The sequence below is a fragment of the Dermochelys coriacea genome, chromosome 7 (assembly GCF_009764565.3).
Source record: "Dermochelys coriacea isolate rDerCor1 chromosome 7, rDerCor1.pri.v4, whole genome shotgun sequence".
Classification (NCBI taxonomy): Eukaryota; Metazoa; Chordata; order Testudines; family Dermochelyidae; genus Dermochelys; species Dermochelys coriacea.
The window spans coordinates 124,672,954-124,686,408 of record NC_050074.1 but is presented as its reverse complement, the minus strand read 5'-3'; the positions used below and the strand labels follow the sequence as shown (position 1 = coordinate 124,686,408).

The window sequence follows — 13,455 nt, the reverse complement described above, 5'->3', positions numbered from 1 at the left end:
AGCTGCTTTCGCTTTCCATCTGACTGGGGCTTGCTCTGGCTGGCCTTGGTTGGCACCGATGTCCCACAACTGCTTAGATCCCCTGGGACGGGCGGCTTGCCCAGCTTGAAGTTCGTTGTGGGTTGGACAGGCCACTGCGGGTCAGGCTCCGTGGGGCAGAGTCCAGCCAGGGCTGCTTGTCTAGGGTCTGGCAGCTGCACTTCCTCCCCTTACCGTCTCGCTGTTGCTGTTCCGTGACCGGGTGGAGAGGAAGGAAGCTGGGGTGGCTGTCGCAGAGTCGATGCGCTCAGGCTTGAGCTGCAGAACGTAGGCCGGAGGAACCCAGGCCGAGGTAACGGGCCTTGCCCGGGTGGGGGTTTCATGCAGGCCCTTGGATCTGTGCGGCTGGCTCCAGCACCAGAGTTTGGGGGTGGAGGGTGGGGTAGGAGGTTGGATCTGGGGCCGTGCGCTTGGGTGGGAAAACAGCAAAGTGCTGTCTCTAGGTGGAGGGAGAATGTAGCAATAAGCCACCCAGGGTGCTCTGCAGCTGCCGCCCTCTGCTGGATGGAGCTGGAGCCACTGTGCTGTGTGTCATTGGCCCTGTACTGCCAACAGCTGATGGGGATTCTCTTTGGGGTCAGGGCCTGTGCAGGAGGGGGATCAGAGTTCTGTCCCAGTGGGGCTCTGTTCGGCAGCCTGGGATACTGGGGTGGTCACATTGGCACTGATGGGGTTTTCAGGGGCTGATAGTGATCCTGGGTAACCGTGCAGAGAAGGAGCAGTGAGGCTCTGGTGCAGCCAGTCTGGGGTGTGGGGCTTGGATTCAGATGCTTCACTGAACACTTGGGTGTGAGGATAGGGCCCGTGTGTGTGCGGGGGGCGGAGAGGGGGGCGATTCTCGGCACATCCCATCAGGCTGGAACCAGAGTCAGATGAGCCTTAGGCAGGGTCCCATCTAGGCTTTCTGGAAAAGGGGCTTGAGCTGGGGAGTGGCGGGGCATTGACAGGGCACTGCTGCCAGGGAGCTCACAGTGGGTGGCTGGATCTGGCTTGAACCCTGCTCTGATGGGCAGGATTGAGGCCTTGCTCATGCCAGGCCTAGAGCCCCACCTGCTGGCTGAGGGAGGGTACAGGGTGCAGAGCACCCGCCCCTCAGGAGCCGTCTCCCACACTGACAGTCCCCTTTCTCTGCAGCTGACCCCCGGATTGGTGCCAAGCCGTGAGCGTGTGTCCGTGCAGGGCTTGTGGGGCAGATCCTGGGCGCCATTGAGGTCGGGGAGAATCCAGTAAGTTCCTGAGTGGGAAAAACTCTGAGAACAGAGTGAGTGATGGAGAGGTGGGGACAGGTCACAGGTAACAGAGACTCAGTCCCCGGGAGGGGACTGACCCTGCTACTGGCAGGGCACTGCGGGGAGGAAGCTCGCAGCCAGGGTGGCAGCGGGGCCCTGTGGTGCAGAAGCTCACCCGTTCTTGCTCTCAAAGCATTAGGACGGGGCTGAGGCAGGCAGCGGGGCCCCCAGGCCCTGCCTGGCCCCTCGGGCTCCCAGGCTTGGCTGTGGTGCTGTCCCATTGACTCCCCGTATAGGGGCCATGGCAAACCGTGGCCAGCTCCTCCGGCCCGTGAGCATTGGGGTGAAAACGGCACCCTCTTGTGGCTGCTCCGCCAAGTCCGTGTGCGGACCAGGCTTGTGGAATTCCTTCATTGATTCTGCATCCGATGAAGTGAGCTGTAGCTCACGAAAGCTTATGCTCAAATAAATTTGTTAGTCTCTAAGGTGCCACAAGTCCTCCTTTTCATTGATTCTGGTGCGTTTCCAAGCCCTGCTTCAAAGCCCCCCGGGGCTACTGGCTCTTTGCTGCCAGTGCTTGGGGCCTGATCGCCTGCCAGCTCCCCGCCGATCAGCCCCCTCCAGCCTCCAGGGCAGCCAGGAGACAGCATCACATTCTGCGGGTTACCGGATAGGGGGACCACCAGTGGTGACCTGTGCCAAGCGGGTCGGGCTCAGCCCGGTTCCGGGGGGATGGGTGTCCACGTGCAAACAGCCCCCATGCTGGGCACTAACCAGGCCCCTTACTGGCGACCCCAAGATGGGGCCGAGGACTGAATGGGGCTGGGGCACCAACCCCCCCTTACCCTAGAGGGTCGCTACAGGGCTGGCCGGGGTAGGTGCCCACCCAGCACCCGCCCATGTGGGACACCCAGGGAGCAGTGGAAAGCCCCTGCTACGCGACTGAGAATCCACCGCGTGCCCAGACCTGGATCCGGGGTGGGCTGGGGGCCTGCCTGGGGTGGGAACAGACCCTGAACTTCCCTTTGTCTCCTCGGCCCCAGGCTGGGAGATCTGCTCAGGGAACGGGTCAGTGACGGGCCCTGGGGCTGGATCCAAGCCGGGGAGCAAGTTGCACCCGCAGGCCCAGCGCCTAGCTAGCCCAGCGGCCTGCACCTGACACCGCTGTCCTTTGTCTCCTCCCAGGGCCGGACCCGAGGGCAGGGGCCCAGCAGCTGTTCCTGCTGGGGAGCCATCATCTGTGCGGGGTCACCATGCAGCGCACCGGGTCTCCCATCACCACGGAGACGGACATCGACCTCACCGCCGCGCTGCTGCCTTCGGGGGGGACGTGGAGCCATCAGCACGCCATCAAGACGGCCGTCAGCGAGACGGGGGCGCTGCCCGCGCCGGGCTACGAGGGCCCCCCCTCTCCCGCCGCCTGCCGCTGCTGTGGCCTCGCTAAGCTGCAGACGGGAGCCCAGCCTGCCGCCGGCTGCCGGCTCTGGAACGCCCCCTACCCCAAGCTGCCCCCGGGGACCTGCCCAGGAAAGGGCTTTGGCCAGTCCACCCTGCCGTTCAGCTTCGGGACCAACTCTGCGCCCCCTCACCGAGACCCCCGCCTGACCCTGCAGCATGGCAAGCTGTCTGCCGGGACGGCCAGGCTGGGCAGCAGGCCTGGGGGAGAGCCAGGGAGGTGCGGGGGCCTCAAAGGCCTGGATCTAGAGCTCTGGGAGGGCCAAGAGACCAAGCCAGGGCTGGAGGATGGGACGGCTCCCCCCTCAGCCTTGGAGAAGCCCCCCATCCCAGAAGGCTGCTCCCCGTGGGCTGAAGCTCGGCTCTGCTCCGTGCAGCCGGGACGGGATGTGTCTCCGCCCGAGAGTCACCGTGTTCTCCAGGAAGAGCAGGGCTGTGCAGGCATCTCTCCCAGCGCAGCTCTTGGCCTCTCAGCGGGCAGGGCGGGCGCACGCCGGGCTGAGGGCGCAGGCCGTGGGCATGACCCCATGGCATCGGAACCGGCAGCCGAGCCGCGGTGGGACAGCAGCATAGTGCTGAGCGAGGGCGTGAGGGAGCCGGTGATCAGCCGGGAAGGGGCACGGGACATCCCCCATCCAGTGGGCAACGGGCTGGCCCCGGGCGCCCCCCCTGAGCCAGGCCCCCCCTCAGCACACCCACTGGGAGAGGAGCTGCCACCAGAAGGTCCTGGTGGGACAGAGGAGGACGCGGTTACGAGACAGCCCCGGGGCACCGAGCTGGGGTGGCGGCCGGGCACCGGGAGCTCTGTTGGCTCAGTCAGCCCGGGCCGTCAGAGCAGCAAGCCCGTCTCCCAGGAGCCACCCAGCCAGGCCCAGAGAATCGGGGACCAGGGGCCCGCGGGTGCGAGTGCTCCCACAAAGACGTCCGTGGAGGATGCCTGTGGGAGGCTCACCAAGGCGTGCGGCCTGTCCCTCCTGGAGGAGCTGAGACGGACGTTCCTGGACGCTGAGGGCGGCTGCTTCTCGCTCCTGGATTCTGGCCTGGTCTTGGGGCGAGTGGAGGAGCACCCGGCGCTGGGGCTGGCCGTCCTGCCCATGGTGAGTGCCGACAGCTCGCCTGGCAGGTGCCCGTCTCAGGAGTCACTGCTGCCCAGCAGGGAGCTGAGCGGGCAAGGAACCTGTCTCAGGCTCAACCCCACTCCCAAGTGCCCACAGCCGGCTGCTGCCCTGTGTCCCCGAACCTGCTGGTAACTGAGACCCCCAGCAGGGGTTCTTTGCCAGGGCATCCCCTACTGCTAAGGGGGGTGGGGGTCTTGGCTAAATGGGAGGGGTCCTGGTATGGAAAAGGTTGAGAACTCCAGGATTACAGGAGTGTCCCTAATGTGCCAGGTGCGGTACACAGCTAGGCAGGGACAGTCCTTGATTCAATGAGATTATTGGTTTGAAGCCCCCACCCCACATCCGGCTATCCCAGCCCTATACTCCCCCCCGCTCCCCAGCTTTGCGATGCTCTTTGATCCTGACACACAGTCTCCCACTGGTGCCCTCACGCCAACCCACAGCCCCCGGCAATTCTAGTCCTGCACCTTTTTAAATGCAGCCTGCTGCTCACGCCAAGCCTCCAACTGGTTTCCCTGATGGACCCGAGCAGCAGCTAGCCAGCTCCCTCCACTCGATAACTGCCCTGTTCTCGTCATTCCCTCGGGAGCAGCTGGCGCTGTCCGCTGTCAGGATACTGAGGACAGGACACTGGGCTAGATGGTCTGTTGGTCTGACCCAGCCTGGCAGCTCCTATGTTCTTACCCCCATTGTTTCCCCTTGAGTTTGTGCCAGCGTTTGCACATAACTCTCTGGGTGTGGACAGGCAGGGTGGTAACCCGCCCTCCGAGACGCTCTCCAGCCCCGGAGCTCCTGGGCCCTCCGCAGTTCTTCACTCTGGTTAATGCCCCTTTCCTGTGCGGCGATTCGCAGTCACAGAGACTCACACCACAGCTGCTGATCAATCGAATACCTGTGTTAGCAGGATTAACCCACAGGTGAGCCGGACTCTGGCTGTGTATTTGCCAGTGGCCGGGAGACCTCGTGCCAGGTCTGCCAGCATTACACCTATGACCCACAGTCAGGCCAAATCCCCATAATGCACCTGGTTAATTGTACAGCTGCTGTCAAAATTCCTTCCTGACCCTGCAGGTTTATGTCCTAAAGCCTGATCTCTCCGTGAGGTTCACGTACCTCTAGGCGGCTTGACGCAAGGCCCTCCCCGGTTGGTTCCCAGCTGTCTTGTAGACGCTTGTGTTCCCTTTCACCCCCAAAGGCCATGTCAGGCGCTTGACTTAGTACCGCATGATATTTTGCTGAAAAAACTAGCACGATATCAAATTAACATGGCCACGGGACGTGTATTAAAAACTGGCTGATGGGTCTCAAAATATAAATGGGGAATCATCATTGAGCAGGGGTGTTTCTGGAGGAATCCCGCCACAGTCAGTTCTTGGCCCTATACCTCTTACCATTGTGATCAGTCACCTGGAAGGAAACTGAAAATCCTCCCTGGTAACATTTGCAGACAACACACACACACTGGGGGAGTGGAAAGTAACGGAGAGGACAGGTCCCTGACGCAGGGCAAGCTGGGTAAAAGCAAACAATATGCATTTGAATGTGGCTAAATGTTGACATCTAGGAACGGAAAATGCAGCCAGCCGTACGGGGTGGGGGTGGGGGTGAGGTTCGCTATCCTGGCGAATGCCATCCAGTCTATATAGTGGACTTGCCCTTTCAGAAAGCTTTTAACAAGGTTCTTAAGCAAAGTAAACTGTCATGGGCTAAGACGGAAGATCCTCTTGTGGCTCAGTGACTGGTTAAAAGATAGGAAACAAAGGGTAGGAATAAATGGTCAGTTTTCAGAATGGAGAGAGGTAACTAGTGGTGTCCCCCAGGGGTCTGTCCTGGGCCCTGTCCTATTCAACATATTCATAAATGATCTGGGAAAAGGGGTAAACAGTGAGGTGGCAAAATTTGCAGATGGTACAAAACTACTCAAGGTAGTTAAGTCCCAGACAGACTGCGAAGAGCTACAAAGGGATCTCAAACCTGGAACTGGGCAACAAAATGGCAGATGAAATTCAATGTTGATAAATGCAAAGTAATGCACGTCAGAAAACATCATCCCAACTGTACATATAAAATGATGGGGTCTAAATTAGCTGTTACCACTCAGGAAAGAGACCTTGGAGTCGTTGTGGATAGTTCTCTGAAAACATCCACTCAATGTGCAGCGGCAGACAAAAAAACAAACAAATTCTGGGAATCGTTAAGAAAGGGATAGATAATAAGAAAGAGAATATCATATTGCCTCTGTATAAATCCATGGGACGCCCACAGCTTGAATACTGCAGGCAAATGTGGTCACCCCATCTCAAAAAAATTATATTGGAATTTGAAAAGGTTCAGAAAAGGGCAACAAAAATGGTTAGGGGTATGGAACGGCTGCCGTATGAGGAGAAATTAATAAGACTGGGATTGTTCAATTTGGAAAAGAGACGACTAAGGGGGATATGATGGAGGGCTATAAAATCATGACTGGTGTGGAGAAAGTAAATAAGGAAGTGTTATTTACTCCTTCTCATAACACAAGAACTAGGAGTCACCCAATGAAATTAACAGGCAGCAGGTTTAAAACAAATAAAAGGAAGTATTTCTTCATACAATGCACAGTCAACCTGTGGAACTCCTTGCCAGAGGATGTTGTGAAGGCCAAGACTATAACAGGGTTTAAAAAGAACTAGATAAGTTCATGGAGGATAGGTCCATCAATGGCTATTAGCCAGGATGGGCAGGGATGGTGTCCCTAGCCTCTGTTTGCCTGAAGCTGGGAATGGGTGACAGGGGGTGGATCACTTGATGATTCCCTGTTCTGTTCATTCCCTCTGGGGCACCTGACACTGGCCACTCTCAGCAGACAAGATATTGGGCTAGATGGACCTTTGGTCTGACCCAGTCTGGCCATTCTTATGTTAATTAAAATGCCTTTCCTTTACAGCGGGATGGGCGAAAGCTGGCCACGACCCTGCCCAACTCCAGCCTCTTCCTGTACTATGCTCTGGGCCGCCAGTTCTACGTCACGGAGAAGCTGGCAGATCGCTGGTTCCGAGCGCGGGACCGGGTCACCGGGGAAAGCATGCTGATGAAAAAGGTACATGGCCAAGGAACTGTCCTGTCCGGAGCCCCAGAGAGCCCTGGAGAGGGGTCCTCGACTGGGCCTGCTCCGGCCAGCCGGGGACAGTCCTGCGTTGGCCTCTGTGGGGCTGCGTAGTGGGAGGAGAACCGGGAGAGCGGCCCCCAGTGAGCGATGAGGACATTACATAGCTCTAATGCACTGTCATTCGACAGCCTCCTGGCTCCTGCTTCCCGGGAAGGGGGGTTCCCCCCCCCACTGGCTGTGAATCTGATGGTCCTGAAAATTAAAAATAAACTAAATGTTGCAGCAGCTGAAAATGGAGTGGGAGGTCCTGGAACTGGGAACATCCCCCTGCTGCTGCGGTGCTGCCCCCCCAGCTCTTCCGGTGCCCCTCACTCCCGACCTGCAGCCCCCTTCTAGCCCATCTCTGGGCTCCCCCCAGCTCTGCTGGTGCCCCTCACTCCTGATCCTCAGCCCCTGGGGCTGCGAGAGGGAGCCAGGGGCAGGATCACAGTGGGGCCCACCCAGCCCAGCACTAACCATTAGGCCATTGGGCTGATCGTGGGTCAGGGTGACACAGAGTGTCTGAGCCTCTCCTCAGCACTCCCAGGGCCTGATCCACACGGACCCCCTGCGCCGTCTCTGCTCCCCATCCCCAGGGAGCACCGAGCTTTAATCATCGGCTTCTCCAAGCATCTCAATTGTTAATCACACCTGCCTGGCCGCCCAGCGCAGCATGGGAGACCTGTGAGGACACCAGGAGCTGGGGGGGAGAGGGGGCGTCAGCGGGTTTTGCATGTTAATGGCAGAGCTTAATATTCATGAGTAAATATTTGCAGGAGCTAATGGGGTGGCGGCCGGGCGGGCGTAATGAGCGTGTTCCCCCCGCCGGTGCAGGCGGGGAAATGAATCTGAATTTATCATGATTAGGTCAATCCAGCAGGGAGCGCGGGGGCTGGGGGAGGGAGGGGGAAGATGGATCTGTGCAATAAAATTAAATAAGGAAGCCAAATGGAGCCACTTCTCTTCTCTGCCGCGCGCAGCGGTTCCTCTCTCCTCCTCTCCCTCCTCCTGCTTTGCTGATATCTCTCTTTCCTCAAATTTATGAGGCCAATTATGAAGATGAGGTTGGAAGTTCTCGGAACTTCACTAAATGCAAAGTGTGGTCCCTGCTGTTCCCATCAAATTAATTAACCGAGCGCTATTGATGGCCGTCGACAGCGGCCTCTGGAAACCGGTGCCAGATTTAGCTCTGGGGAAGAGCCAGCTTCGGCTTCTCCTGGCTCGCAACGGCTCAGCCAGACCTGGCAGCTGACCCCAGGGCCTGGCCTGAATGAGGGGGTCGGAGTGGGGTGACTTGGTCCAGAGCTGAGGCGTGTTTGGGGAGGGAGGGGCCAGGAATGGCATTCGCACCCCTGTTCTCAGGGCTGTAGGGAATGCAGACAGAGAAGGGCTCCCTGCCCCGAGGAGCCTGCAAACCACACGCCTCTGTGTATCCTGGAGGTCGGGATTCAGGGGTTGTGGTGGGGGGAGCCCAGGGCTGTGGGTTGGGAGTGAGAGGCCCCAGCAGAGCTGTGGTGGGGGAAGGCCAGGGCTGAGCTGGCAGGGGGCTGCGGGTCAGGAGTGAGGGGCCCTGGCAGAGCTGCCGGGGGGGGACCCTGGGACTAGGGGGCCCCAGCTGATGCTGGTTGGGGCCCAGAATGCAGCCTCAGTCTCTCCTCTCTGTGCCAGGTGCCCGCGGTCTCCGACTGGAGGAAGATGTTACACAATTTCCTGTTCCTGCCCCCTCACCCTGGGCTGCTGGTGCCCTACGCTGTCCTGTACGACCGCAACGGCTCCATCCTCTACCTCATGGAGGACAGGGATGTGCACGGTGAGCGCCCGGCTGGGCACGGGGGGGTTAGCTGGGGGCAGCCCATGGGCGCCCGCGGGACACCAGGCCACAGCGGAGAGGTTCCCGCCGGTGTCCCGTTAATGGAGGGGCAGGAGGAAGGCGAGCGCTGAGATCCCCAGCACCCGGCCCAGGTCGGGCTGGAACAGCCTTGGGGAGACCCTGGCCCGGCTGCCACCCACCTGGCTCTGGGAAAGCCCGAGACACCGGAGAGGGAAGTGAGGGCCTGAGTGCCTAGGGGCTCCCAGAGGCGGGATATGGGCTAGTGCCCCCCCCCGGGCTCCCAGGCGTGTGGGGCAGGATCCCAGCCGAGTGGCGTGACTCTGGGCAGCCCCTTTCCCCCTGCAGGTTCCCCCGGTGCCAGCGGCTCCCTAGAGGGCCCTGGGGCTGGGAGCTGGGCTGCCACGTCTCCGGTCCCGAGTCTGACCCATGGGTGCTGGCCGGACACGTTCTCTGGTGGCCACGGGCAGCTCCCTGGTCCCAGGGAAGGGAGGGTTGTTCTCTGGGACGGTAGCCCTGGCTGGAGGGACCAGGCAGCCTGGGGCTGCAGGGTCCCGGTCGCTGATCTGTCTCCTCTGCCCTCCTCAGCTGTGGGGCGGCCGCCCGAGGGGTCCAGCCTGGAGGGAGCTCGAGCCCTGCAGCAGGTGCTGAGCTTCCTGAGCTTCTGCAAACGGCACCACTTCCACCCCGGGGACGTCGGCGCAGCCTTGATCTACACGGCCCAGGTGGGGCCCACTCCTCTGCCAGGCTGTCACGCCCGCTGTCCCTGTGCAGGGGGCTTGCCACAGCCCATTCCCCTGGCTCCTTCCCCTGCTGCAGGGGGCTCCCTGGGGGGCGCTGCGCTGCAGGAGGGGTTGGGGGGCTCCCTGGGGGGCGCTGTGCTGCCAGGGGGCGGGCGGGGGGCTCTCTAGGGGGTGCTGTGCTGCCAGGGGGCAGGTGGGGAGCTCTCTAGGGGGGCGCTGTGCTCTGGGGGGCAGGCAGGGGGGCTCCCTGGGGAATGCTGTGCTGCAAGGGGGCAGGTGGGAGGCTCTCTAGGGGGTGCTGTGCTGCCAGGGGGCGGGCGGGGGGATCTCTAGGGGGTGCTGTGCTCTGGGGGGTGGGCAGCGGGGCTCCCTGGGCAATGCTGTGCTGCCAGGGGGCAGGTGGGGGGCTCTCTAGGGGGCGCTTTGCTCTGGGGGGTGGGTGGGGGGCTCTCTAGGGGGTGCTGTGCTGCCAGGGGGTGGGTAGGGGGCTCTCTAGGGGGCGCTGTGCTGCCAGGGGGTGGGTAGGGGGCTCTCTAGGGGGCGCTGTGCTCTGGGGGGCGGGTGGGGGGGCTCCCTGGGGGGCGCTGTGCTGCCTGGGGGTGGGTGGGGGGCTCTCTAGGGGGTGCTGTGCTGCCAGGTGGTGGGTGGGGGGCTCTCTAGGGGGTGCTGTGCTCTGGGGGGTGGGCGGGGGGGCTCCCTGGGGGTGGCTGTGCTCTGGGGGGAGCGGGGGGCTCCCTGGGGAATGCTGTGCTCTGGGGGACGGGCGGGGGTGCTCCCTGGGGGGCGCTGCACTGCAGGAGGGGTTGGAGGGCTCCCTGGGGGCACTGTGCTCTGGGGGGGCGGGCGGGGGGGCTCCCTGGGGGTGGCTGTGCTCTGGGAGGGGCGGGGGGCTCCCTGGGGAATGCTGTGCTCTGGGGGACGGGCGGGGGCGCTCCCTGGGGGTGGCTGTGCTGCAGGGAATAGCGTGGGGGGCTCAGAGCTATGATCTGTTGCCCAGGGCCATGGTGGTGGGGCCAGAGTGACTGGGAGAGGGGGACAGGTTCGCGTGGGGTTTCACCTGCTCCCCACACTCCTGTTTTGCCTCCAGGGCGTCTGCTTTGACCCCAGCAGCCTGTCCAGCAGCGAGGACCCCTACGCCTTCCGGAAGAGCGTGAAAACCTGCCTGCGCCCATTGCTGGCCCAGCCCCAGGTAAGCCGGGCACGGGGGACAGCTGCAAGGGCTGGCACTGGGTGGCCTGGGGATGGCTCAGGCTGGGGGACGGTCTCCCGAAGGGACTGGGGGGGGTCCTCGGGCAGGGCAGGGGACAGGAGCAGGCGGTGGGGGTAGCTGAGCTCAGTGGACCCGCCCCCCCGACGGGGCAGAGCGGGGCCCTCCCATGCTGGTAACTCGCCCCCCCCGTCTGGGTCTCTGCAGGGGCTCGTGGGCCTGGACTCCCTGGTGGACAGCATGTGCCAGCACCTGGAGGAGGAGGAGAGTCTGGAGCCCAGTGAGATGCCGAGCAGCAACGCCCCTGGGGCCAGCCCCAAATGAGCAAAGCCCAGGCCCCACAGCTGCCCCCCTCCGGAGATGAGCACGTCCTTGGGATGCCTGGAGGCAGAGCGCTGGGATCCAGCTGTGGACGCTGCAGGCAGGGGCGTCCCAGGGTGCGTGGGTGGGTGCACCGGGGCGGGGGCGTTGGGTGTGGGGGTTGGCACCGGTCGCCCTGCTCTGGGCTGGGCCGTCGATGAATTCAGCGAGGTGGGAGGAATGACACTGATTGCGGTGGGGCGCTGAGGAGATCTGTGCTGGCCCCTTGGCTGCAGGAGCCCCACAAACCCTGCAGATGGGCCCCGACTCCCCCGGCTCATCGGCAAACCCCCCAGCCCTGGCCAAGGACCTGTGGAACGCTCCAGCATCCCTGTTCCCAAAGAAGGCAGGCCTGGGACCCGAGAGCGCCTGGCTCCACCTGTGGCCTTCAACTCTCTTGACACATCGGTTATGCCTCAGTTTCCCCATCCCCGCCCTGTGGAGAATGCTGCTTTCCTACCCGCGAGGAGCCGAAGGGTTGTGAGGGGGGCTGAGATCCCCCTTGCCAAGTGCCTTCAGGATGCAGAGCCCCGTGGGTGGTCCCAGTAATTAGCACAAGGTAACGAGGCTCAGTGTAAGATCGGGGAAATGGACAGGCTCAGAAGCCGGCCGGCTGGGGACTTAGGGCAATGAGCAGGTTTTTCAAGGATGCACTTTTATAATCATGCATCCCAACCTTTGTAATAAGCGTATCCTTCGGCAGCAGAAAATAGTCCTTTGCCATACATATATTTTGGCTGAACCCTCTGATAGCTTCCCTTTTTGAGGAGTGGCCCGTCCCGTGAACGGGAACTTCACCGTTCTTCCCGTGGGTGTGTTACACGGTGGTGCCCTCTGCGCTGGGGTTGGTGCCACGGCGACAGTTCTCCGGGACGTGCGTTTTGCCGGCACTTGTTATTTAAAGGGAGGTGGCTGAGGTCAGGGCTGTGTCTACACTAGCAGCGTGCCAGGGCTGCATTGGTGCCCCGGCAGTGTGGGCATGTCGCACGTCGCTGGGATGGGCTCGCCCCTCACTGTGGTAAATACACTGGGGAGGGAGGCGCGAGCTATGCCCATGGAGGAATTCTTCTATCAACCCTGGGGTGTCTCCGATGGGGCTTAGCTCGGTTAACTGCAGCGCTCGGAGAGGGATTGTTAGAGAGCTTATTACTTCACCCTCTCACTTCCCTGGTCCTTCTCGCATGAACAGAGAACAACAATACCCGAAGTCCGAAGGTGCAAACAATTCAATGTTTATTGGGGTGAACGTCCAGCAAGCTTAAATCCAAGTTCCTTCTTCCTTATTTTCGAATCCCAACTTACTTCCTGTTTGCCCCTAATTTATATAGTAATATTCCTAGCTATACCTTAACCACTCATTCTACTGAAATTTAACTAACCAATCCTAACATAGTGTAACATGATTAGCTTACCAATTATATCCCACCACCTTAATTAGTTTACACCCAGAAAATTAATTATACAGCAGACAGAAACAATCACAGAACCAGACAGAGACCATGCCAATAAACAATAGCAAAGTGGGAACTATAATGACAAAACAATACAGAAGTGAGGATTTCACAACTACATCTATAAAGACGTAAGGGTTTCCCAGCTGTGTCTATTGATAAGTGAGTTCTTACCAGACAGAAAACTATCAACCTAAATTTCCTTTTACATCTTCTAGGCTCTTCCCTTGCTCTGGAGGTGATAGATCGGATCCCCTTCCTAACAGCCCCAGATTGACTAGGTTGGGATGTGAGGAGGTGACCGGTCGCTTCCCAGCTTATGGCTGCCCCCGCTGCTTAGCCAAAGGCCTTGGCCTAAGATCAGGGCCTCAGACTGTCACGGTGAGAGAAGGGCCCTTACACAGATTCTTTCTTGTATACCTCTATGACTAGCTAAATGATAAACACAGACCTACATTCTTAGAGTACAGGCCGTCACAGACAGGCCTGACTATCTATATCCTAACAGGGATGATTTTCACAGCCCTGAGCGATGGCGTTGGGCCGACCTGACTCGGTGTCTGGACCAGCCCTCGGGGAGGGGAGAACAGGCTCGATAGAATCGACCAGGACAAGACATGGGCTGCGGGTTCCTAGCGGGGTAAGCGGGTGGGGTGTGGGCAAGGTTATCTCCGCCCAGAGCTTGTGGGTGAAATTCACCCCAGTGCCAGGGCCTAGCACAAGTCTGGTATGCCAGTGAAGACCCACGTCAGCCTCTCGCTTTCAGCGGCACTACGTGGGGGGTGGGAGGGCAGCAGAATCTGGTCCGGTGATGTGGGGCCTGAACCAGCCGCAGGAAACGTCGGTTCTGTTCCTGGCACTGCTGCCGCTTTGGGCATGTTATGATGCTGCTCTGTGCCTC

The 13,455-nt window shown here is 60.6% G+C and overlaps 1 protein-coding gene across 2 annotated transcripts; it reads left to right on the top strand.

The window, feature by feature from the left end:
* LOC119859565 (collagen alpha-1(I) chain-like) lies at positions 1-11,850 on the top strand. Of its 2 annotated transcripts, none has more exons than XM_038411851.2 (8): positions 1-331; positions 1,174-1,265; positions 2,454-3,820; positions 6,765-6,917; positions 8,634-8,775; positions 9,382-9,518; positions 10,624-10,725; positions 10,951-11,850. In XM_038411851.2, exons 3-8 carry the CDS (start codon positions 2,522-2,524, stop codon positions 11,065-11,067), a joined length of 1,950 nt encoding a protein of 649 aa, XP_038267779.1. In that variant the 5' UTR covers positions 1-331; positions 1,174-1,265; positions 2,454-2,521; the 3' UTR covers positions 11,068-11,850. The 2 variants fall into 2 exon arrangements, with proteins under 2 accessions (XP_038267779.1, XP_043375038.1); XM_043519103.1 differs by having other exon boundaries at positions 1,174-1,332.
* Positions 11,851-13,455: the final 1,605 nt, after the last annotated feature.